The sequence below is a fragment of the Myotis yumanensis genome, unplaced genomic scaffold, assembly GCF_028538775.1.
Source record: "Myotis yumanensis isolate MYYU_CA2020_CCGP unplaced genomic scaffold, mMyoYum1.0.hap1 SCAF_8, whole genome shotgun sequence".
Taxonomy (NCBI): Eukaryota; Metazoa; Chordata; class Mammalia; order Chiroptera; family Vespertilionidae; genus Myotis; species Myotis yumanensis.
In genome coordinates, this window is record NW_027223759.1 from 34,743,724 (window position 1) to 34,768,054 (window position 24,331).

Below are 24,331 nucleotides of genomic sequence, written 5' to 3' on the forward strand. Positions count from 1 at the left end.
GTGTGTGCAGTTCTGTTCCCTGCAGGGCAGCACCATGGGCGTCACTCTGGCCCTAGTGCCAAGGGTGCTCTCTGCTGTTATCAAGTCCAAACAGTGCTGCCTCCGACAAACACCAGGAGGGCCTGCCAAGTTTGCAGCAGGGGGCCAGTCCCAGCAAGGGACACCAGCTCTCATCTTTGCGGCTCCCCTGACTCCAGCCTGGTCCTGTTATCACAACACAAGAAGGGCCAGCGGCTCACATGCACAGTGTTGGGGCGGGGGCGGGGGTGGGGGGCTGCGGCCTCACACTCATCAGTTCCCCGCTGTACCGCCCACTTCACCTCTCAAACCTGTCCACGCGCGCCCTCCCGGCATCCACGGAGGCCCTCCTGCTCCTTCCGCAGAAGCCTTCTCTCTAACCGGCGGGGAGCACGGAAGGAGCCAGGGGGACCCACGCTAAAGCACCGACTCAATGCACATGACTTGACAGCAGCTCGTGGAAGGAATTTGGGGGGAACAGTCATCGAATACCACGTTAACATAAGCCCAGCGCTGCGGGAACCCTCCAGCAAAGCCTGCTGCGGAACTGAGCCGGGAGGACCGCGTCTTCGCATCCGCGCGCTCCGGGACTGCCCCGAGCCCACGGCTGAGCGGGCGGGGGACATAGTGGGGCGGGGCCGCTGCTGCCTGGGGCAGGCCTCCCCCGCACCCGCGCTCCCGGGGACCGCCCACCCGCGAGGCTAAGGTGGGGCTCGAACCGGCCTCCGGACCCACCCGAGGCCCCGCCCACCCCCGCCAGGCTGATGGCCACGCCCTTCCCGCGGGGGCGGGGACGGGCGCGACCAATCGCAGCTCCCAGGGACTCGCGAGCTCGGCCCCGCCCCCGGCGAGCGTGTTTTCCCAGACTCCTCTGCGTGGCGTGCGGGGAAAGCGCAGGCTCGCCCTCCGGTCGGGTAGCGAGGCGGGACGCGGAGGCCCCGGGAGCCCGTGCGGGCAGGGCGCGGTCGTCGGAAGTCGTTACCCGGACGCGACCTACCTGCCCGCGGCGCCGGAAGTGGTCGCAGTCGCGCTGGTTCCGGTCGGCGGGGCGCGCTGGGGCCGGGGAGGCGGGCGGCGGACGGGCCGAAGGTCGGCGTGCCCATGGCGGAGGGCGGCGGCCCCGACGGGCGGGCCGGGCCCGGGCCCGCAGGTAACGTGCGAGCAGCGGGGTGAGGGCAGGCCCCGGCGACCCCTCGCTCCTCGCCTCGCGGGAGCAGCCCCCGCGCCGGACGTCCTTTCCCAGGGAACTTGCATCTTGAACTGCCTGCCCGTTAGGACCCATCTGTGAGCATAGTGGCCGCTGCCAGCTCGGAGGGCACCTGCCAGGGCATACCCAGAGCCGGCCCCTCGCGGCAGGTGCCTCTTCTCGGTGCTGCCACCCACGCCTAGCGGCACCGCCGTCGCAGCGCGCTTTCGGTGACAGCTCGCCCAGGGCCCTCGTCCCTCCAGCAGAGCAGGCAGCCCTGTCCCACTGCGGTTCAGGCAGCTGGGAAGACACGCCCACCACGCACAGTAGCCATCCGACTTAGGGCCTCTCCCCGACATGCGTGTTCTTTCCGTGCAGATGGGAATGGGCAGCAGGGGCAGTGAATCGGCCGCAGGTGCTCAGGACCGCTTCCCTCTTAACCTGTGGGGTCCCCTCCTCGCCTGTTGTCTGAATTCGCCCCGTGTACCAGCTGCTGTTGTGTGCACTGGACTTTCCATGCTCACCTGTGTCCTTGGAGAGAGACCCCCTCCAAAGGGCTTATTAGTCCTTAGTAGTAAACAAGAGCCTTCCTACTGTGACTCATAAGCGTGCCTTGATTTAAGATACAGTGCTGACTGGGAGACCAGAGCAAGCAGCTCTTTGCATTCCTCCCTTCCCGCCTCCCTCCCGCAAACATTCATTGAGGGCCCGGTATTGGCTGGACCTCGCTGGAGCTGGGACACCCCCATGAACAAGAACAAGTCAGACAAGACCCCTTCTGCCCTGGGCTTTGGTGGGTATTGGCTTTGGCCCCGGGGACACCAAGACCTTAGGGCCTGGGATGTCATTTCATGTGAGAGTGAGGGATGGAATGAGAGGTGTTCAGTTGGGAAGAGAGGAGGACTGACAGCTGCTCCCCAGTGGAGAGAGGGGTCTTGTGGAAGAAAGGTTGGCGCTGTCCTTACCTACAGGGGCTTGTATACAGAAGGCACTCAAAAGGGCTTTGACTTGAATGTAAGAAGCATCTTCAGCCCTGGAAAAAGCCTGCCTGCGGAGGGGGTGCTGTACAGCTGTGCTTGGGCCCACACTGGTTCGGTGGGGACGCAGATGCAGGCAGCCTGTGGTCTTCATCTTGCCTCCTGCCCGGCTGTGTACTTGTTTTCAAGTCTTGTTTTACTTAGGATCTTCTATATTAAGTAGGTTTGGCTCACCATCTCCCATCTCACAATGTTTTTAAAATTCTTGTTCTTGTCAGGTTTGGTGTCAGGAGTGTGCTACTTTTATTAAGGGAAACTTTCTATATTTTTCTGTGCTCTGAAGTTTCTGGAGCATGGGAACCATTTATTCTTGAGGGAAAGGGATTGCTGTAGATGGCGCCCCCTTTTGGTTGGTGTGGGCAGGATTTCCGGAGCTGACAGGAGCTCCTCTCTTCAGTGCAGGTCCTAATCTGAAGGAGTGGCTGAGGGAGCAGTTTTGTGACCATCCGCTGGAGCACTGTGAGGACACGAGGCTCCATGACGCCGCCTACGTGGGGGACCTCCAGACCCTCAGGAGCCTGTTGCAGGAGGAGAGCTACCGCAGGTGAGCATGGCTGTGGGGCAGGGGGCAGGGGGGGCTGCCCCGTACTTGGGCCCTGTGGGTCTGCATGCAGCCGAGGCTCACAACCCAGGTGGGAGGCACACTGTCTGGTTGCAGGTGAAGAGCCTGATGCTTTCCGATTTTAGAGGACAGGGAAAAAAGGAGGTGGAGGAGCATGGTCAGACTCCTAGGAGAGAGCAGGTACTGAGGTCAGGGAGACCTGAGTTCAAGTCCAGCTCTGTCATTTGACCTTTATATTTTCTGTCAGCTTCTGGCCTCGTGGTGTCAGCCTCTTCGGTGTTACTCCTGAGGCAGCACTGTTACCCTCTCCAGCAGCGGTAGCCCTGCCCCTGTGAAGGTCTCTGGCTCTTTTTGCTCAGTGGTACACTGCATTCGTCTTCCTCGTGTATTTTCTTCTGGTTATCCCCTGGGGTTCAGATTGCCTGATGTGCCACACGTGACCTCATTCCTGGTGTACTCCTCTCTGCTTCTCAGGTCCTCAGTCCTCTGCCTCCGGGGCCTGGGGATAGCTGTCTCAATCACCAGGCGTGTGCTTGGTGCTGTTTCTCGCTCACTTTGTCCATAGTGCCCTGCCTGTTGCCCTGCCAACTCTTGTCAGTCCCTTCAACGCGGCTCAAGCCCTTTCTTCCCAGCAGTGGAATCTTGCGGCTCCTTCTTCCTACTTGGCACAGCTGGGAGAGCTCAGAGGCTTCCTGCTTTCTGATTGCTTGGGTGCCTAAGACTGGAGTCCCAACTAGATTTGAAACTGCAACCAGAACACCACCATGCTTTTTCCGTGTTTTTCTTTCCCCTTCAGGACTGAGTTGAGAGAAGAAATGCCTGCATGTGGATATGAATCCAATACCACCTTTGTGGATAGTTCCCCAAAAAAGGGTTTTTGCCCTGGCTGTGTGGCTCAGTTGGTTGGACCATCATCCTGTACACCGAAAGGTTGCAGGTTCGGTCCCTGGTCAGGGTGCCTATGGGCAGCAACTGATCGATGTTTCTCTCTCACATAGATATTTCTCTCTCCTTCTTTCCTCTCTCTCAAAAATCAATGAAAATAACCCTGGCTGGTGTGCTTAGTGGTGAGAGCATTGACCCACACACCACAGGGTGTGGGTTCAATTTCTGGTGAAGGCCACGTATCTGGGTTTCAGGTTCTATTCTCAGCTTTGGTCAGGATGTGTGCAGGAGGCAACCAACAAATGTGTCTCTCTCACATCGATGTTTCTCTCTCTCTCTCCCTCCCTCTCTTCCACTCTCTATGAAAAAAATGGAAAAAATATCCTTGGGTGAGGATCAACAAAAAGAAATAATACTATTTAAATAAAACAAATGAAAATGTATTCTCTGGTGAGGATTAAAAAGAAAGGGTTTCTAACACTATAGAAATAGGTTTCTTTCTTCTTTTCCTTATAATATCTCAGTATTAATCCTTTACAGCAGATATTAGTATTAAGAAAAAGCTCTAAATGTCCATAAAGAATTGTTATACGAAGACATCAGGTGGATTACACACAAATATTCAATGTGAATGACTCAAGCCCAAAGCAAACCTTAAGTTTGCTGCTTACCAGTAGAATAAAAACAGCAGAATAACGTCAAGTGCAGCTAGGTTTTAGATCAACGGTTTTTATATTGCTTTTCCAAGTGCTTCTTTCTTCTTTCTTTACTCAAGTACGGTGACTCCTGCTTGCTGATGATGTTTTTGCTGCTGTGTATTTCTTTGGTGAGGTGTACTTGGAGTGTTCCTTGGCCTTCTTGGCCAGTGGAAGCTAGTTCCCAGCTGAAGGAGGAGCCCGACCCACTGCACGTTTCTGCGTCACTGCTCCTGTGATCTGGGTTCCTGAGCGGTGTCCAAGGCTGCTTGGGGAACTTGAGGTGAACCGTGCCTCAGTTGGTGACTTGGAGGGTCAGTGGGTTGCACAGATGGCATTCCTGGACGGGGTTCCCTGGTCTGATTGTCACTTCCGATGAGAGCTGAGTCTGCACAGGCTCCCTCCATTGCTGTTGGCCAGGAGTGTAGGCCTGTGCAGCTTTAGTGGTTCCTGCAAGCTGTCATTTGTACTGTGTCAGATCAGAGGGCCCACAGTGGTCACCTAGTCTCAGGGAGAATACCAAGGCCCAGAGCGTGGTCCAACCTTAGGCCTTCGCAGGTAGGCCCAAGCTGGGGAAAGGGGCCTGGGGCCTGCGCAGATTCCCGTGAATGCTGTCCTTCATGCTGCCCCGCCTCCCTAGGCAGACCCTGCCCTCTGTGGAGCAGCCCGAGATCTTCTCTAGTGTCCATCCGTGTACCTGGGCCTCGGATTTCTTTTCTGTAGAATGGATCCAGCAGGGTGAACATGTGAGCGCTGTGGAAGCAAAGGGGTGACTGTTTTAGGAGCTTGGCCCCCTTCTCTCTGTTTCCTAGTCTTGGTACGAGGGGAGGCACAGCAGCTTGTGGGATTCCCAGTGCCGCCCCTCACGGCCTGGATCCCTGTGTTCTCTCTCAGCCGCATCAACGAGAAGTCCGTCTGGTGCTGTGGCTGGCTACCCTGCACACCGCTGCGCATCGCGGCCACTGCTGGCCACGGGAACTGTGTGGACTTCCTTATCCGGAAGGGGGCCGAGGTGGACCTCGTGGATGTGAAGGGACAGACGGCCTTGTATGTGGCCGTGGTGAATGGACACCTGGAGAGTGCCCAGATCCTCCTTGAAGCCGGGGCTGACCCCAATGGAAGCCGGCACCATCGCAGCACCCCGGTCTACCACGCCTCCCGCGTGGGCAGGGCCGACATACTGAAGGCCCTCATCAGGTCAGTACTGCCAGGCCCGGCCCCCATGGCCTCTGAGGGCCACCACGGGGAACTGCAGCCATGGTCTCACTCCTTGATTTCCATATTTGCCTTTTTTTTTTTCTCTCTCTCTCAAATTAGACTTGTTAGAGGATTTGTCTATTTTGTTAATCTTTTTAAAGAGTTACTTACCTGTATCAGTTCTCTTGTTTTTTTTACTGATTAATTGCTATTTTAAATCTCTGTTTTCCGTAACTTTTGAGTTATATGCTTATTCACGTTTTTCTTGATTAATAATGTAAATATTTGCCTATAGTAGTGGTCGGCAAACTCATTAGTCAACAGAGCCAAACATCAACAGTACAACGATTGAAATTTCTTTTGAGAGCCAAATTTTTTAAACTTAAACTATATAGGTAGGTACATTGTTATTAACATAATTAGGGTATTCCTAAGGCTTAGGAAGAGCCACACTCAAGGGGCCAAAAAGCCACAGGTGGCTCTCGAGCCACAGTTTGCCGACCACGGGCCTATAGCTTTGGCCATTCCACTAGGCTTTTTCCTCATTTTTAAATGTAGTTGAAATTGAGTTCTTCTTTTTTTAAATATCTTTTTTTATTGATTTCAGAGAGGAAGGGAGAGGGAGAGAGAGATAGAAACATCAATGATGAGAGAGAATCATTGATTGCCTCCTGCACGCCCCACACTGGGGATCAAGCCCTGCAACCTGGGCATGTGCCCTGACTGGAAAAATAACCATGACTTCCTGGTTCAGTGCTCAACCACTGAGCCACACTGGCCAGGCAAGTTTAGTTCTTCTTTGTTCTTATAGTTATGGAGAAGGAAGTTTTATCTAATTGTATCGTATTGTGCTCAGATAATATGGCCCACCTAATTTCCATTTTGGGAATTCTTTGAATTAAATATCTTTTTGTGAATGTTAGACTACATTGTTGTGGGTGCTTGTAATAAAGTACATGATCATGGGTGTTTTGTGTGCGTAGTACAATATGGTTGCCTCAATTATGTGATTCAGAGTTCCTCTCTCTGTTTTTACATTTTTAACCAAATTCAGAGACTCTGTTACTGTCTAGTCACTGTTGTAATTTGTTTCCCCTATATTTCTAATAGTTTTTGTTTTCTGTATTTTGATGCTAATTGAGTTCATAAAAGTTCTTGCTTATTGATTATGCTCATCAAAAGCGTTTTTTTTTTTTAATGAAAAACCTATTAGTTTCATTGAAGGCTCCTTTACTTAGCACTCTGTAACTGTGAGCTTTAATCTTCCCAGGTTAATCTTGGTGTTCACCTTTATTATTTGACTGTCTGGGGTTCTTTGTTTTTAATACAGTTAACATTATTGCTGTAGCTGCTGTTAGGTCTGTTTCTTAGCTGTTCTACAGCTTATGTCTTTGTTCCATGATCTATGCTTTCTTTGCTTTCTCTTTCTAGCATTTTGGATGGTTTGTGGTCTTATTTTAATTGTGCTGGTGGTTACCTTTTTTCCTTATTTGAACCAGGTTGCATTTTCATTTTCCATATCTCCAGTGACTTCTTTTTTTTAATTTTTTATATTTTTTAAATTGTTTTATTGCTTAAAGTATTACAAAGAGTATTACATGTGTCTCCTTTTTTTTCCCACCCTTGACAATCCCCTGGCCTCCCCTACCCCCCAGTGTCTTATGTCCATTGGTTATGCTTATATGCATGCATACAAGTCCTTCGGTTGATCTCTTACCCCCCTCCCTCCTGCCCCCCAACCCTCCCCGGCCTTCCCGCTGCAGTTTGACAATCTGTTTGAGGCAGCTCTGCCTCTGTATCTATTATTGTTCATAAGTTTATAATGGTCTTTATTATCCATGAATGAGTGAGATTTCAGTGACTTCTTTCTACCAAAGATGCCCTTTTCACTCCCTTACTCAGGAGGCAGCTCCTCTGTGGTTAACTGAGTGCAGTTTAGGTACCGGTTCTCAGAGTCAAAGGACTAGGTAAGGGTTCTGTTGTTTCAGGTTGCAGTGGGGTGGTTCAGGGAGCAGGGACCTGACATTCCCCTCGCCTAGCACAGAACGTGGTTTTGAATTCAGGTACCGAGAATATATTAATTCCATTCTGTACTAAATGGCTATGAAGTTGACCTTTGGAAAGGCAAATGGGATGATATGGCTGTGATATTGAGGGTGATAGAGCGGTGATGCCTTTTCTCCTTCTTGTCAAGGCTTTCTAGCTTGATAGGCTAAGCTAAGCCCTGTATTTTTGCGTCTCGGAGAACATAAGTCATTAACTTGGAAATGTTTCTGAGTAGGATCAATAGGTGAAGTTTCATCTTGGTCCCTGAGGTCCCTCTGGGCACTTCAGTCGTCCTGATGCACGGCTGCTTTGAATTAAGTGAGGCTTGGCTTTGAGAGATGCACTCGCAGTGGCTTGTGGAGAAAGGTCATTAAGGCATCTGGTTCCCTCCTGGAGCACGGACACTACTTCCACAGTGAGGTCCCCAGAACACGTGCTACCCTATTGAGAGTTTGTGTGTTCTCAGTGGTGAGGTCAGTGACTTGGGAAATGGGAGTGCTGTGGTTGGTTCCTGATGGACAGTCCGACCTGAGCATCCCCTGCCTTCCCACCATTTCCCCAGGCCGGGCTTTCTTCTAGCACTGGTAGTGGTGTCCTCTGCAAGTAAGCCTGCGTCCCGTTACTTGGTGTATGTTGCTGATGCTTTTTTAAAAAGGTAAGGAGTGGTATTTCTCTATGTGCAAGTTATGTTGATTTATTGAGTTGTCTCAGGGGTTCCTTGCCAGTGATATTAAAAGCAGTAGGGAATTTTGGAAAATATTCAGGATTAAAATGAACTGGCTCTCATCCAGTATATTTTTATGAGTGGATGCAGGGCTGTCTTTCCCATAGCTCAGCTAATACCAGATTGTCATATTGCCCAAAATTACAAACATTTTGGAAAACAAACCCCTGAGAATGAGGAAAAAAAAATCAATGCTTGAAACCTAGTTCCCTTTTCTTAATTGATTGAGTGTGTGAAATGAAATAGAGTTTCTGCGTGGTTTGGTGTGTGTTTTAGAATGTTTCCTCCTCCCTCCTAGGGTGTCTGGGAGAGTGGTTTGCACTTGTAGTGTCTGATGATGCCACACGGTGGCGTCAGTGGGAGGTCCATGCCGTCTTTTCTTTACAGGCCTGTGCTGCTGGAGAGTGGCAGTGCAGGTTCCACAGGACACTGGGACAGAGCACAAGCGTGGTGCTGGCTGTGACTGCAGGCCAGCCATTTTTGGGAAAGCATGGGAAACACTGCTCTTCCCTCTGCCCCATCGTCATACTGCCTACAAACGCCCATTTCCTAATTCAGGTGAAGTGTGTGATGACAAAGCTTGGGAGGCACAGCAGGACTGGCTGAAGGCCACAGGTGCTGGCTGTCTGGTGTTTACTCGATTAGAGTAGGTACTGCCTCTTTGCCAGGACCCCTGGAAGTGAGGCTGCGCTTCCCACTGCCCTCTATGAGGCCGCATGTGACTCCAGTTGTTCCTGATACCGCTGACGTCCCGGTGATCTTGTGGTTAACGTGATGTCTGCCAGGTTATTCTTTTTCCCTCTGTAATTAATTAATTTGTGGAGAGGTATACTTTGCAAACATGCATATCTTCTATTCCTCATCAGGTTTTTAATTCATTTAAAAAAATTTTTTTTAATTAAATATATTTTATTGATTTTTCACAGAGAGGAAGGGCGAGGGATAGAGAGTTAGAAACATCGATGAGAGAGAAACATCAATCAGCTGCCTCCTGCACACTCCCTACTGGAGATGTGCCCGCAACCAAGGTACATGCCCTTGACCGGAATCGAACCTGGGACCCTTGAGTCCGCAGGCCGACGCTCTATCCGCTGAGCCAAACCTGTTAGGGCTAATTCATTTATTTATGTTAGACTCATGGTTTCCTGTATTACCCACTGAGTTATTATTTAATTATATTGTTAATTATTTTGATGCTTTAATTGCGTCAGATTTGTCTTTGGGACCCCCAGCCAGCCATCTCTCTGTTTTGGACACATCCCCATCTTAGAGCAATTCCCCACTTTCTCATATAACAAACTGTTCTAGGCTCATCTTGTGCTTTCTGTCTCAGCCCTGGAATTTGAGTCCTGGTTTCTTTGAGTGGAGAATGTGTTTAGAAACCAAGATCAGACACAAGGAGTGCTTATTGCGTGTGGTGTCACTGTTTCCAGGCCCTCCTACTGTGCAGAGCTCAGTCATTTACACACATTCGATCTATGTTTCTCTCTCTGTGAACATCAGCAGATAGGTGTTCGCGTGGATGCCTCCAGCTTCTCTTTTCCAATCAGAGAGACCTGGTTTCCCTGTCCTCAACAGGTTTACTTATTTTGTAACCTAATCTCTATTAATGACTGTTTTGTGGAGAGGTATACTTTACAACCATCTCCTATTACCACTGCCCCTTCCCACACATGCCCCTCACCCACCCCATACCAGGCACATCCTCAGCAGGCATCCTCTTCACTTGGCCAGGATGCTGACATCCTGAGCAGGTCTCCCTGCCCACTGTAGTCAGCGGCCCCTGCTTAGAGTAAAATGACCCAGGTTGGTAGCTTGTGCTTGGCCAAGGAAAACTCCAAATGCCTGATAGAACGTGTCCCTGAATGCAGAGACAAGGCCAGTGCTTGTGGGGGCCCTGAAGGCTCTCTCTGTAGAGTCCTTTAGAGACTGGCTGGTACACACCCACTCGAGTGAGATCATTTCCTACTTCCTGGGCTGCCACTGGGAGTGAGAGGAGGAGGCTCCAAGACAGCCTTAGGGATTAGCTCAGGGACCCCTGAGGAGCCCACCTGGGGGCTGTATGAACCTCCCTGTGCTTCCTGTCCTCATCCTTCCAGGTGACTGATGCACCCAGCAAGCCGGCCTGTCTGGATGTGTGGTATACCTGATGGCACCAGCTGGTACATAGTTGGATTCAAATGTTTCTTTTGCTTTCAGTTTTTAGGGATTGCTCTTTATTTAACAACTAGAGGCCTGTTGCACAGATTCGTGCACCAGTGGGGTCCCTCAGCCTGGCTTGTGGGGATCAGGCCTAAACCGGCTCTCCAGCATCCCTCGAGGGGTCCCAGATTGTAAGAGATGCAGGCCAGGCTGAGGGACCCCACTGGTACACGATCGGGGCTGGGGAGGGACCATGGGAGGGCTCCAGGGCGTGTCCAGCCCATATCACCCAGTCCCAATTGGGGTGGCTGGCTGGGAACAGACTGCAGGAGGGCTCCAGGGTGTGTCCAGCCTGTCTTGCCCAGTCCCGATTGGCCAGATCCCAGCGGCAAGCTAACCTACCGGTTGGAGCATCTGCCCCCTGGTGGTCAGTGTGCGTCATAGTGAATGGTAGAACGGTTGGACACTTAGCATATAAGGCTTTTATTACATAGGATATACTTTACAACACATGGGTGGGCAAAAGTAGGTTTACAGTTGTAAGTATGCAAAATAGTGTTTATTCTTGTATTATTATTAATTATTATTTATTTGTATTATAACTGTAAGCCTACTTTTGCCCACTCTGTATATTTACATGGTTTAGAGTCAAGTCTATAAATCAATGTACAGTAGACCCTGGGAGTTAGGGGTGCTGTCCCCTGTGTCATCTAAAATCTGAGTGTAACTTTTGAGTCCTCCAAAACTTAACTGTAGTTGTACCTCAGTATCCCCAGGGGCAGAGGGGTTGGTTCCAGGACCCTTACAGATACCAAAATTCACAGATGCTGAAGTCCCTTATATAAAATGACATAGGACAATGCATACAGTTGGCCCTCACAACCGAGATTCCCACCCTTGGATCCGAATGCTGTATTCAAACTGTGGTTGGTTGAATCTGTAGCTACGAAGCCCCAGGGATACAGAGGGCCAACTGAATATTGAAAAAGACCCGAGTATAAGTGGACCCATGCGGTTCAAACCCACCTTCAAGGGTCAACTTTATTTTATAATTTTCCTCATGCAAATCTTGGATACACTGTTAAGTTTATGCTTAGCTATCTCACTTTAACATTTATTTTGCTATCATAAATGTGGTCTTTCCCACTTTATATTTAACTTGTTTTTGTTTGTATATATGAAGGCTGTTGTTTTACAACTTGCTACTGTAATAAAGCTCATTGCTTGTTAGTTGTATGTTCAGTAATTATGTAGGGCTTTCCAGACACAGTCATGGCCTCTGAAAACAGGAAGTTTTACCTCTTCCTTTCCATCTTAATAAGCTTATTTTTCCTCTTGTCTAATTGCACTAATACCTTTATTTACAGAAGGTAGGAGTGTGCGTTGCTCCTGGCTTTAGTGGGAAAGCCAAGTGTTTCCTGACTTCTGGGGTCCGGAAGTCTTTTTTATTGTGTTAAGGAAACATCTATCATTTACTGTCTTATTAGAGTTTTTAAACATGCATAAGTGTTGAGTTTTATCATGTGCCTTTTCTTTTGCATCTATAGAGGCAAACATGATTTTCCCCTTAGTTCTCTGAATATGATGGGTTATCTCAATAGTGTTTCTAATATTGGAACTACCTTGGCATTCTTGCAGTAATCCCCCTGAGGTCCTGGTATGTTGCTTTCTTAATGTTTTTGGATTCTCTTTGCTAACATAAGTGTAGTTAGTTGGTAGTTTTTCTTTATGGTGTGGCCTTTATCAGGTTTGGGGAATATTGTTTTGGTGATCTCATAAGATAAATTTGGAAGTTTTCCTTTGTTTAGTAGTTTAGCTGTGGGATTGTTGGATCTTTGAAGATTTGAGAGAATTTCCTTACGAATTTCTGAGTGGGTTATAGGTTCCTAACTATTGCTTACTTGCTGGAAATAATGAGACTGATGTGATCTGTGGCATCTCCAGTGGTCCCCAGTGCTCATGGGGTTCAGGCCCATCTCCTTGGGGCGTGTGGGAATCTGTTGACACCATTAGTCCCCTGAAAGGTCTGATCATCCCCGTGTCTCCCCTGTAGGTACGGGGCTGACGTCGACATCAACCACCACATTTTTCCTGACATCCGGCCGCCCTTTTCCCGGCGCCTCACCTCCTTGGTGGTCTGCCCCTTGTATATCAGCGCAGCCTACCACAACCTCCAGTGCTTCAAGCTGCTGCTCCAGGCAGGGGCGAACCCCGACTTCAACTGCAACGGGCCCGTCAACACGCAGGGTTTCTGCAGGGGCTCCCCCGGGTGCGTCATGGATGCTGTCCTGCGTCACGGCTGCGAGGCGGCCTTTGTGAGTCTGCTCGTGGAGTTTGGAGCCAACCTGAACCTGGTGAAGTGGGAGTCCCTGGGCCCAGAGTCCAGAGGCAGAAGGAAGGTGGACCCCGAGGCCCTGCAGGTCTTTAAAGAGGCCAGAAGTAAGCGGCCCGAATTCAGTTCTGTCTTGCTGTCTGTTTGGGACACTTGAATGAACCAAGTTGTAGCAATTAAAAAAAATTATCTCCAACTAAGCACATGGTCAGAATCTTCGGTTAGGGCTAGGACTTTTCCAGAATGGTCTTCCAGATCGGTCTTCTCTTTAGAATTCCTACATACCAAGAGCTGATACCAGGAAATCTATAAAAGTACATGTTCTCAAAGCTCCTAAAATTATATATATCTTTCCCCTTTGCTCCGCTTTGTGACCCCAAATTCTTCTATTTCTATTTAGTTTTTATAAGACATATTTTTTTAATCCTCACCCGAGGATATGTATTTCATTGATTTTTAGAGAGTGGAAAGGGTGGGGGAGAGATACAGAGGGAGAAACATCAATGTGAGAGACACACATCAATTGGTTGCTTCCTGCACGCAGCCCGACGGGCTGGGGATTGAGCCTGCAACCCAGGTACGTGCTCTTGACCAGAATCAAACTTGAGACACTTCAGTCCCCGGGTTGATGCTCTAACCACTGAGAAAAACCAGCTAGGGCTCTAATTTGATTTTTAAATGTTTGCCTTGAACAGATTATAAGCCCATCTTTTAGGGTTTCCCATTTTCTTTGGTTTGGAATTGTGTGATAAGTCTAACTTCTGTTAGAATAAGTCCATCATTTGCTTATTTATGCACAAAGATTTTGCTGATGAATTAATATGTTGACAGCCAGAGTCTGCAGTTGATGGGGCTGGGTCTTGTCAGAGGCTCTCTGGGGCTTGGAATTTACCTCGAGTGTCCTGTGCAGGCACTGTGCCCTCTGACCTGCCCCTGCCCAGCCTCATTGCTGCCGAGTCCTGGGCATCTGGGTTGGCAGCTGGCCTCACCTCGTACAAACTTGAGTTTGTTGTACTTGGTTGTTGGGTTCCCTGGAGCTGTCACTAATATGTGCTCCCATGGGCCTTCCCCAGGAAACCTGGTGGTTGGAGCTGTTCTGATAGAATTAAGCTGTCTAAGTTCATGCCTGTTGCCCAAGTCAGAGACATGGCTAGGCTTTTTTGACTCGGAGCAAAATTGTCAGCCTGTCCTCCTCACTTGTTGTTCAGCCGCTCTTCCAGACCCCTGAGGGGCTTTTGGGATTGATCCAGAGCAAACCCTAACAGAGGGTGGGAGGCAGTGTTTACAGCTGCCGGGGCTTTCAGTGGTCAGCTCTGACTTCTCTGTGTGGGGAACTGAACACAGCTGAGGAGATGCTGTCAGCCAGCAGGTGCCCCAGGTAATGAGGATTTCCCTGCTTTTGCAGACAGAAGGAGCAGGTAGCAAGGCCTTTTTCACCACAGCTCGTGATCCTTGCTCTAAAATTGGGAAGTTGGCAGTGAGCATCTGAGCCTGTCAGTCACAGCCAGCCTTTGCTCCTCAGAGTTAGAAGAGGAATTAATCTCTCTCCTCTGTCTCTCTGTTCCTTCCCATGGCCTCCCAGGTGTCCCCAGGGCTTTGCTGAATCTGTGTCGTGTGGCCGTGAGAAGAGCTCTTGGCAAGTACCGACTCCATCTGATTCCCTCGCTGCCGCTGCCAGACCCCATAAAAAAGTTCCTGCTGTACGAGTAGAAGGCAGTGCAGCAGTGGTTTGCAGCGTGGAAGGAGGTGATCTGCGGGGAAGCTGGACCTGCTTCTTGCCCCTGTGAGCCCATCCTGTGCTGACAGATCGTATTTGGCTGTTGCTAGGCAGACGGCCTCGTTCTTCTGGTTTGTAATTCCATCTCAGGTCTTGGACATCGGACAGTCTCTGGGTCATTATCAGCTGAGAGGCTCATACAGAACTTCATGTTATTCTTCCTCAGTGTCTGTTTTGGATTTTCCCAGCTACAGATGGATGAGTGGGCCTGGAAATGTGTGCAGGTGCAGGCTGTGGTCGGAGAACTCAGCACTTTCCAGAGCTGTGCTTCTGTCTGTGGTTTTACTTCTCAATTTAATTGTTTGATTCATCTTTCTGATATCAAATGAAAAGGGAGTTTTTGGTAAAAAAGTGGAGTGCAGAAATACAGTTCATGAACTTGCTGGTTGTCCCTTGCACCTGGGGTTGACATGTGACGCCTGTCGTTCGCACACCCCTTCCTTGCCAGTTCAGTGTTCTCTCCTTGTGGTGGGGAGTCCTACTGTCTTCAGTCAAGGCTGGTTCCTGGCTGCGAGGATTGGCTGTGTTATCTCAAAGTCAGTGCCTGCATTTGTTTGCAATCAAAAGAGATAGCGTCTGCATTCCCCAGCGCTGTACCTGTTCTGGTACCTGACTGCTTGGCATCGTGCCACAGGTCCCGAGTTTTTTGCCATTTCACTCTGGGGAGCTTGCAGACATCGTTTGGACCAAGGCCTGCCCAGCAGCATCCACTGCCAGTTGCAGTGGGAAAAGAGACCTGCAGCGCTGCCTGTCTCCTAGTCCCTGCACACATCAGCGTGGCAACCACCTGTCCTGGGTGCGGCCAGGCTGTCAGCTGCTGGTGTCAAACACCTGTGGTTGGTGATTGCTCTGTTTGGGACCTGATGTCTTGGTGGTGTTCCTAGAACCTAAGTGAATAGTGGTGAGATCAGGTCTCCCCCTGGCCTGCTGGGGTGGTGGTAGGTGAGCGAAGTGAGTGGGTGTCATCTGACATCTGGGCTGTGGGTGGGGCTAGCTCTCACACCTGGGCCCTAAAGGAGGAGTTTCAGGAGTGGTGCTTAGCTCACCTTTCAGCTTTTCCAATCCTGGGTCCCCTTTTTCTGCTGCCTGTTTGGCTCAGGCGCTCTCCAGGTGAGCCATGCTGCAGAGTTATGTGTGCTCTGCGCCTGCCCTGCTGGGTGTTGTCTGCAGGGCCTGTTGAGGGCACAGCTCCCCAGCGCTGTCCTGGGTAGAGGGTGGCTGTGTTCGGGGCTTTCTGGAAAGCAGCCCCTGGGATTGCTGCCAGCCCAGGAGCCCCCACGTGTAGGCACGACCTTCCAGCTGCACAGGGCTGGGCTCAGCTCTTCCTTTCTGGAGGACAGGTTGCTCCCTGTGTTCAGCTAGTGTCTAGTGAGTTTTTGCAGATTCCCTACAATTTGGAGGTCAGCCTGCCTGAAACTTCATAGCTGCCAAACATGAGTCTGAGGACATTGTGAACAGTCGGTTGTTTCAGGCCCCTCTGCTTGTTTAGAGTGACACTTGACTAAAGCTCCTTGTCTTTTGTTGGCAAGAGTGGGCTACAGAATAGGAACAATAACTTTCTGTCAGAGCACTTTATACAATCATGTTTCTAAGCCCTGGGCGTCCAAGAACTGAGGCTACTGCCTGGCCGGCCCAGAGCCTTCCCCAGGAAAGGGCACAGGCAACCAGTGGGAAGGAGCCCAGCCCCCAACCTAGGCCGCGGCGCCTCTGACTGTCTGCGTAGTCCTGAGCTCTGGGCCGTGGCTGCTGTGGGGGCAGCGTTGATAACTCTGAGAATTCAGCTTTGGCACCTGGGTGAGGTGTGGAATGTATTTCCCAAGCCCACCTGTGTCACGTTTGTGCCTTTTCATGTTGTTTGTTTATATATTTATTTATTTATTTATACCTGGCTTTATTCCGGAAAAGTGTTTAAGGCAGAGATACTTTAGTTTTGATGTTCAGTTTTGAAATTGGATAAGTATTAGTCAATGTGTACTTGTTAAACAGATACTTTTAAGAAGAAAGGACAATTAATCAGTTTCCTAATGTAGAATATGTTTCTGTTATCAGGGCTAGGTGCCATCATTTTAAGTTTTTTTCATCTTCCATGAATTGATTCTGCAAGTGAATGTTTCATGCAGAAGTAGGAAGAGGAACAGCAAGCACAGGAATGAGCAGAGCTTGCCCCGCCCCGGAGGAGCATCTGTGCCTGGGCAGGCCCGTGGGCAGGGAGGCTGCGCTGAGCGAGGCTGTGCCTTCCCCATGGGGCTTACAAGGAGAATGTGTGGGAAGCACTTGGTACTTGAGCAATCCCTGTCACATGTCAGCTGCTGTCCTGGTGACTGTGGCCCCTCTCACCAGTGAGTGATGATGATGGTGCCGTGAGGGCCTGGGACCTTGAGGATCAGGCTTGACCGTGTGTCCCCTGGGACAGTGAGAGTCCTGGGGTCCACAGCTAGGTCTTGGGCACAGCGGGCTCTGTGCAGGTCGGAAGTATAACTTAGAAAGTCCAGTTTATAATGGGGCGGATGAGGACACATTTGTAATACCTTAACTAATAAAAAAAAAAAAAAAAAAAAGAAAGTCCAGTTTATTCAACCTAGAGGGTTGTCTTATATTCTGAGATTATGTTCTTAATTTGGGTGATAAAATGTCCTTTAATGAAGGTGGTTATAGGGGGCAATTTTTTTTTTTAAAATCTTGGTGGCAAAACAAATTGTTGGCTGCCGTTTGTCAAGCTGCAGAATTTGTCAAGTTTGCCCATCTTTGAAGTCCCGAAGTCGGGGACCCACAGTTCAGCTGAGGTGTGTTTACATATTGGTGAGAAAGTCCTCTTGGGTCCCGGAAATGGCCTGTGCGCTGTTGGAGGACAGTGTGGTGTTGCAGTTGCCTCATGCAGGAACGAGCTCTGAGGTCCCTGTGTGGCATAGTCGGAAGTGCATGCTACATCCTGGCAATGACAGGGCCAGCGTCCCTGCAGTGGTGGCTCGCTGACATGAGAAACTCTCCTCTGTATCTTGTGCAGAATATACTCTATATGCTCTCGGCAGTGATAGGATGGAGAAGTGAGGTGGGGGAAGAGTGACTTCTGTTGCTTTAGAGTGTAATTGCTCAGTGTCTGGAATGCGTGAGTATCCTTTCTTTTTAAGTTGCTTTGATTTCAGACCCCTACCAAGTAATGTACGAATGTGCATAAATCCAGTCTAAGTGTGGTGTTTACGGACACCATTCTCTTGTGTATAAAACCACAGTGTGCTGCTGCAGTTCAGCCAGCAGAGTCTTGCCTCAGTGTGTGCACAGCTCCTGTGTGTCCGGGACGTGCCTCAGGTAAGGACTGCCCTGAGCACAGTGTCCCCTCAGCTTTGTGATGAGTGTGTTTGACCACAGTGGCTGGGACCTACTGCTCTTGCATTTGTACCTGGTTAAGAACTTTCAAAACTACGATGGACATCTTTATATGTTACTGTAAATTAATAAATGCTTTATTCCCCTATAATTTCTCCAAGTGTCTTAATTTTTTGGACCATTTGTCTCGGGGTTGATCATGTGAAATCTTTGTGTCTGCAGTTCAGGGGGAAGTATCTGTCTTTCTGGAAAGTTTCTGACGATTTGGAGAGAAGGACTTGTCTAAGCAGGGGTCTCGAATGGCCCTGAGGGTCGATGCACAGCTTTCAACTGCTGGACGATCTGTTTCACTTAGTGGGTTTCTGCTTGGAAGAATCTTTGAAACCCACGCTTCCAAGTGAGGCATCTGCCCCTGCAGTGTTCGATGGGGGAGAGGGGGAGGGGGAGACCACGGGCAAGGGCCTTGTTTCTGGGCCCTGTTACATGTGACTTTTTAAAAAATTCTTACCAGAGGATATTTTTTCCATTGATTTTTAGAGAGAGAGAGAAACATTGACGAGAGAGACACATCTATTGGTTGCCTCCCTGATGGGCTGAGGATCAAACCTACAATCGAGGTACATGCCCTTGACTGGGAATTGAACCCATGACCTGCTGGCCTATATTCTAACCACTGAGAAAAACTGACCAGGGCCATGTGGCTCATTAAAAAAAAATATATATATATTTTTATTGATTTCAGAGAGGAAGGGAGAGGGAGGAAGAGATAGAGACATTGAGAGAGAGAATCATTGATTGGCTGCCTCCTGCACACTACCTACTGGGGATCAAGCCCGCAACTCAGGCATGTGCTCTGACCAGGAATTGAACCATGACCTCCTGGTTCATAGGTTGACACTCAACCACTGAGCAGCCAGGCCAGTGTGGTCATTTTGACAGGAGCTGGTGGTGGGGTGGTGAGGTGTAAAGCTTTGGGAGGAACCCAGGAACGAATGAGTTAAAGACAGATGTATGTCCCCTGAAGTCCAGAACCTGGTTGGCAGGTGTCATTGACTGGAAGACCTACAGGGGCCATGTGGGAGGAGCCATAATTGGTGCAGGAACACCAGGGAGTAGGGGAGACTGCAGCTAAGTTAGGGGAATGTCCCCCCCTCGGGATGGGCATTCACAGATGTTCCAGTAACTGGCTCTGCAAGATGCAAGCGCCCGGAAGTTCTCAGGCTCCGCAGCCCTGTGTCTCCTGTGGCCATGTCCCTGTCAGCAAACTCTAAGTTCTGTGGTGGCCGCAGCCACTCGGGCAGGGAAGCTCACTGGGCTGCCTGGGCTGTTGGGCTCTGTGCTGTCTTCTAACATCACGGAAGTCCAGTAGAGAAGGTGCTGGCCATTGATGGAACAACGAAGTGCAAACTGGCATTTGAACACAAGTACTCAGTACTTTGCTAAGAAGAATCTTTTTTCTTCAAATCCTCACCTGAGGCTATTTTTCCATTGATTTTTTAGAGAGAGTAGAAGGGAGCCAGAGAGAAAGAAACATTGATGTGAGAGAGAGACCAGGGCCAGGGATCGAGCCTGCAACAAAGGTACATGCCCTTCACCAGAATCGAACCTGGGACTCTTCGGTCCACAGGCTGACGCTCTTTACACTGAGCCAAACTGGCTCGGGCTGGGGAGAGGGATCTTTGAGACCCTCTGCTTAAGAAAGTTAAAAGGCCAAGAGCCACCACAGGAAGCATGAGTGGAGCTGCCTTGATGAAAGAGATTCTGACGAGGAGGTCCTGTTCCTTAACCCACCCCCGGAAGTGGGATGTCTGTTGGCCTGGCAGAGCAGCGCTAGGAAAAGGACAGCTTCCAGAGTCCCAGGGACATCGGCCCCCGGGCATCTGTCCTCTGGTGGAGGAACGCCCAGCAAGTACTATGTAGGTGCTTTTAATTGGGGCAAGAAAGGGCATTTCTCAGCAATCAACCTCAGAGTTCCTCAGAGCCTCTGTAGGAGACACCAGCAGGGGAGGAGGTTGGAAGGAGCTGAGCAGTTTGTGGCCCTGGGAGAACGACACCTTTAGCTCCACCACCCACTCTGTTCAATCTGGACCTCAGCCAGTCCCACCAGGCAAGGTGGCTCGCATCTTTAGCTTCCTTGCTCAGACGGCCCTTCATGTGGAATTTGGCAGGGCTGAGAAAATGCATCGTCTTTTTTCTCCCTTGACATGTTTATTGCAGGGAATTTTCAAGCTGCTTCCTTGTGAAGTATTGACCAGAGACAGGTCAGCTATTGGGTGCAGGGAAGGAGGAAACAATGAGGGGAAGAGAGACAGATGTGGGAAGGCAGTTAAGAGGAAGGAACCCCAAATCACAGCTTTGCACTTCTCTGCTTCCTCTTAGTGTCAGAATTTTCCGAGTAGATGTACTTTGCTGATAGTTTTCTTCTCCATTAATCTGACATGAACGGAGCCTCCTGTTCCTTCAGTGGGAGGGACCTGTCCCCAGCTCTGTGACTGTTTCTCTTCAGTTCTCTGGGCCAGTCTCTTCACGTGCAGAGGGACACAGGAATGTCGCCCCTGCTTAGGCTTGTTTCAAGGTTAAACTCATGCGGAGGGTGCTGGAGGCAGGAGCTCTGTTCAGTGAGGTGTGCATTAACTCGGCGAAAGCTGTACAGAACCCAAATCTGATGTCTGGGGGGCATTTACCAGGTGCAGGGGCGGGTCTGGGTGAGGAGGAAGAGGGGAGCTTGTGCAGAGGCCCATGGGGGAGGGACACGTCACCTGGGCTGAGAGGAGGCTGGCCAGCGAGGCTGGAGGGGAAGAGGGGCACGGGGGCTGGAGAGGCCGGCAGGGCGGCCACGGAGTGTCCACTGGTCCAGGTTAACACTTTGATCCTCATCCCGAGAGGCCACTTAGTGGTTTAAGCAGGGAAAGCCGCAGTGGGACTTGCATCTGGAACAGAGCAGGTGTGCTGGCTGTGGGAGCCGGCCTTGATGTCCAGGCCGGCCAGCGGCTCGGCTGCTTCCTGAGGCTGGCTCTACTGCTGGCAGCCTGGACTTGGTCCTTGGCAGAATGGTGGAGGGAGTGAGCTGACCTTAGACTTGTTTAGGAAGTGAGATCTTCTGGTCTTGGAGACTGATGGGGAAATGAGAGGCTAGGAAGAGGGTGTCAAAGGCTGTGACCGGATTTCTGCCTCATGCAACTGGGTAGAGAATCTTGCTATTCCTTGAGATGGAAGCTACCAGATGAGGCTCGATCCTGGCAATGTTGAATTGAGATGCCTTTGAGGTACCCCAGGAAGAGTGTGGAATAGGTTACTTGGAAGTACCAATTCGGAGTTCAGGGTTGAAGTCTGGACTATCTTCATCCTTTCCGGTACCCACACCAGCCTTGAGGCAGAGTAAACTTTCCTGGCCCTTGATTGGAGTCTCAACTTTCTTCCATATAAACAAGCAAAATAAACAAACAAACAAAAACACCAAATCCTTTTCAACTCCTGATCTGCCTCCAGCTATATTCACCTCTTCCCCTGCAGGTTGGCTCCCACAACGAGGCTCTTCAAACGCAGTTCCTCAAATTCAGCTCCTTTAGTGTAGTTCCTCTCCATCCTCAGATCTATGAAACCAAAGGTCACCTGCTCCCTATGAATGGCAGGACGGGTATAGGATGATCACTGTAGACATTCCTCTTTAAAAGGGGGAAGGGAGGCACAAAGGATTCACTGGTCCATAGCAGTTCAGAGTCTAGGTCGGCAAATGTTGCAAGTGCCTCCGTGAGGTCTCAAGGGCTGGAAATGACTCTTCGCGGTGCCTGGCTCTGTCCTCCGGCCTCTTGTTCTCACCCTCTGAGTCATCCTTCCTTTTTCTGTGAAAGGTAGTGCATGTTTGCAGCAGAGTGGTTTTCACAGCCTTATTCCTGCCAGTATAATTTTGGGGGTCAAACAGACTCCTTTAATTTAGTTCTAGCTCTGTCCCTCTCAGCTTAGGCTGGCAGTTTTTGCTGATACAATTCTCTCAAAAAATTTTGGGTCACATGTGAATCTCATTGGGGTTTCCCCATTAGACAGAAGCTACACTCACAGCTCTTTCCTAGATAAGCCTTAAAGCTTTGTTTCTTCCTTCTCTGGGTTTAGTTTGCTGTACTTTTAAAATTTCTTGAAATGGAGACTTTAGTAATTGATTTTTAGCCTTTCTTTTATTCGTGTGTGTGCATTTAAATGTACAACTTGCCCTCTGAGCATGGCTTTGATGCCAATCTCACAAATTTTGATGTTATACTTTTATTCATTTAAAAATATTTCTAATTTCTATTATTTCTTATTGACCCATAGATTATTTAAAAGGGTACTTGGAATTTTTAATTTTCCCCCTATTGAGGCTTAATTCCACTGTAGTAATAAAATACAGACTATAATCTACGTTTTTGATTCTTGGAAATTGAGATTTCAACATGTTGCTCAAATCTTCTATACATTTACTAATATTTTTGTCTGTTTATCCATTTTGGATAAACATTTGTTAAAATATTCTATTTTGACTATAATTGCATCTATTTTTCCTTCTATTTGTGTAAATATTTGCTTTGCATATTTTAAGCCTATATTATTAACACATTGCATTCTTGTGTTTTCATATTACACAGTGTTTTACATAAATGTTAAAGACAGGCCTTAAAATTAAATACCCACTGCATTTTAAAGTTATTTATTACATGTTCTTACAAGCTAATTTCTTTTTAAAGTATGTTACTTTGTAAAACATTTTTTATACTCGTTCAATAGAAACTTATCTGGCCACTGGGTAAAGCTAGCAATAAAACTACTGGTGCACAATGTATTAAGTGCATATAAATTTGAAATTGTCATGTCTTCCTGGTGGATTGACCCTTTCATTATTACAAAATATCACTCTTTATTAATGATTCTTGCTTTTGAGTTTAAGTTGATATTATGTATAACTTCATTGGCTTTCCTCTGGTCAGTGCTTACATAGTGTATCTTTTAAAAAAGTGCTTTCATGTTCACATTCTCTGTATCTATATATTTGAGGTGTATCTCTTGAAGCATCATAGAGTTAAACTTTGTTTTATCCAATCTGATAATTTTTAATTGATATATTTAATAAACTTACATTTATTGTAATTATTGATATATTTGCGCTTAAATCTACCTAACACCTTATTAGTTTTTCTTTGTTCATATATCAAATGTTCCTTGTTCCAAATTTATCTTAAAAGGATATTCTGTGTTTTCCATCTGTATTTTTTCTTTCTGTATTTAATTTTCTACTGACATAATTTCAAATTCTCTAATTCTCTCTTCAGCTTTGTGTAATTTGCTTTTAAATTCATATATTGAGTTCTATCTGTTTATTTACTTATTTTGAAAGATTGGCTCTCTTTATTTTTTTTCAATGAGGTATAATTTATTTATTTATTTTTGAATAGTAGAATTCTTTTTTTTTCTTAAATTTTTATTTTTTGCTAAAAGTATTACAAAGGGTATTACATATGTGTCCTTCCCCCCGCCCCTCGCCCTTGACAATCCTCTGCCCTCTCTTACCCCCCAGTGTCTTATGTCCATTAGTTATGCTTATATGCATGCATACAAGTCCTTCGGTTGATCTCTTACCCCCCTCCCTCCTGCCCCCCAACCCTCCCTGGTCTTCCCACTGCAGTTTGACAATCAGTTTGAGGCAGCTCTGCCTCTGTACCTATTATTGTTCAAAAGTTTGTAATGGTCTTTATTATCCATGAATGAGTGAGATCATGTGGTATTTTTCCTTCATTGACTGGCTTGTTTCACTTAGCATAATGCTCTCCAGTTCCATCCATGCTGTTGCAAAAGGTAAGAGTTCCTTCTTTTTTACAGCAGCATAATATTCCATTGTGTAGATGTACCACAGTTTTCTAATCCATTCATCTACTGATGGGCACTTAGGCTGTTTCCAGATCTTAGCTATGGTGAATTGTGCTGCTATGAACATATGGGTGCACATATCCTTTCTGATTGGTGTTTCTGGTTTCTTGGGATATATTCCTAGAAGTGGGATCACAGGGTCAAATGGGAGTTCCATTTCCAGTTTTTTGAGGAAACTCCATACTGTCTTCCATAGTGGCTGCACCAGTCTGCATTCCCACCAGCAGTGCACAAGTGATCCTTTTTCTCCACATCCTTTCCAGCACTTGTCATTTGTTGATTTGTTGATGATAGCCATTCTGACAGGTGTGAGATGGTACCTCATTGTTGTTTTGATTTGCATCTCTCGGATGATTAGTGACTTTGAGCATGTTTTCATATGTCTCTTGGCTTTCTGAATGTCCTCTTTTGAAAGGTGTCTATTTAGATCCTTTGCCCATTTTTTGATTGGATTGTTTATCTTCTTTTTGTTAAGTTGTATGAGTTCCCTATAAATTTTGGAGATTAGGCC

At 48.4% G+C, this 24,331-nt stretch overlaps 1 protein-coding gene across 2 annotated transcripts; it reads left to right on the forward strand.

Moving 5' to 3' along the window:
- The first annotated feature begins 1,042 nt into the window (after window positions 1-1,042).
- ASB1 (ankyrin repeat and SOCS box containing 1) lies at window positions 1,043-18,076 on the forward strand. Of its 2 annotated transcripts, none has more exons than XM_070422523.1 (5): window positions 1,043-1,168; window positions 2,644-2,785; window positions 5,278-5,580; window positions 12,546-12,931; window positions 14,407-18,076. In XM_070422523.1, exons 1-5 carry the CDS (start codon window positions 1,120-1,122, stop codon window positions 14,532-14,534), a joined length of 1,008 nt encoding a protein of 335 aa, XP_070278624.1. In that variant the 5' UTR covers window positions 1,043-1,119; the 3' UTR covers window positions 14,535-18,076. The 2 variants fall into 2 exon arrangements, with proteins under 2 accessions (XP_070278624.1, XP_070278625.1); XM_070422524.1 differs by lacking the exon at window positions 1,043-1,168 and adding an exon at window positions 1,195-1,997.
- Window positions 18,077-24,331: the final 6,255 nt, after the last annotated feature.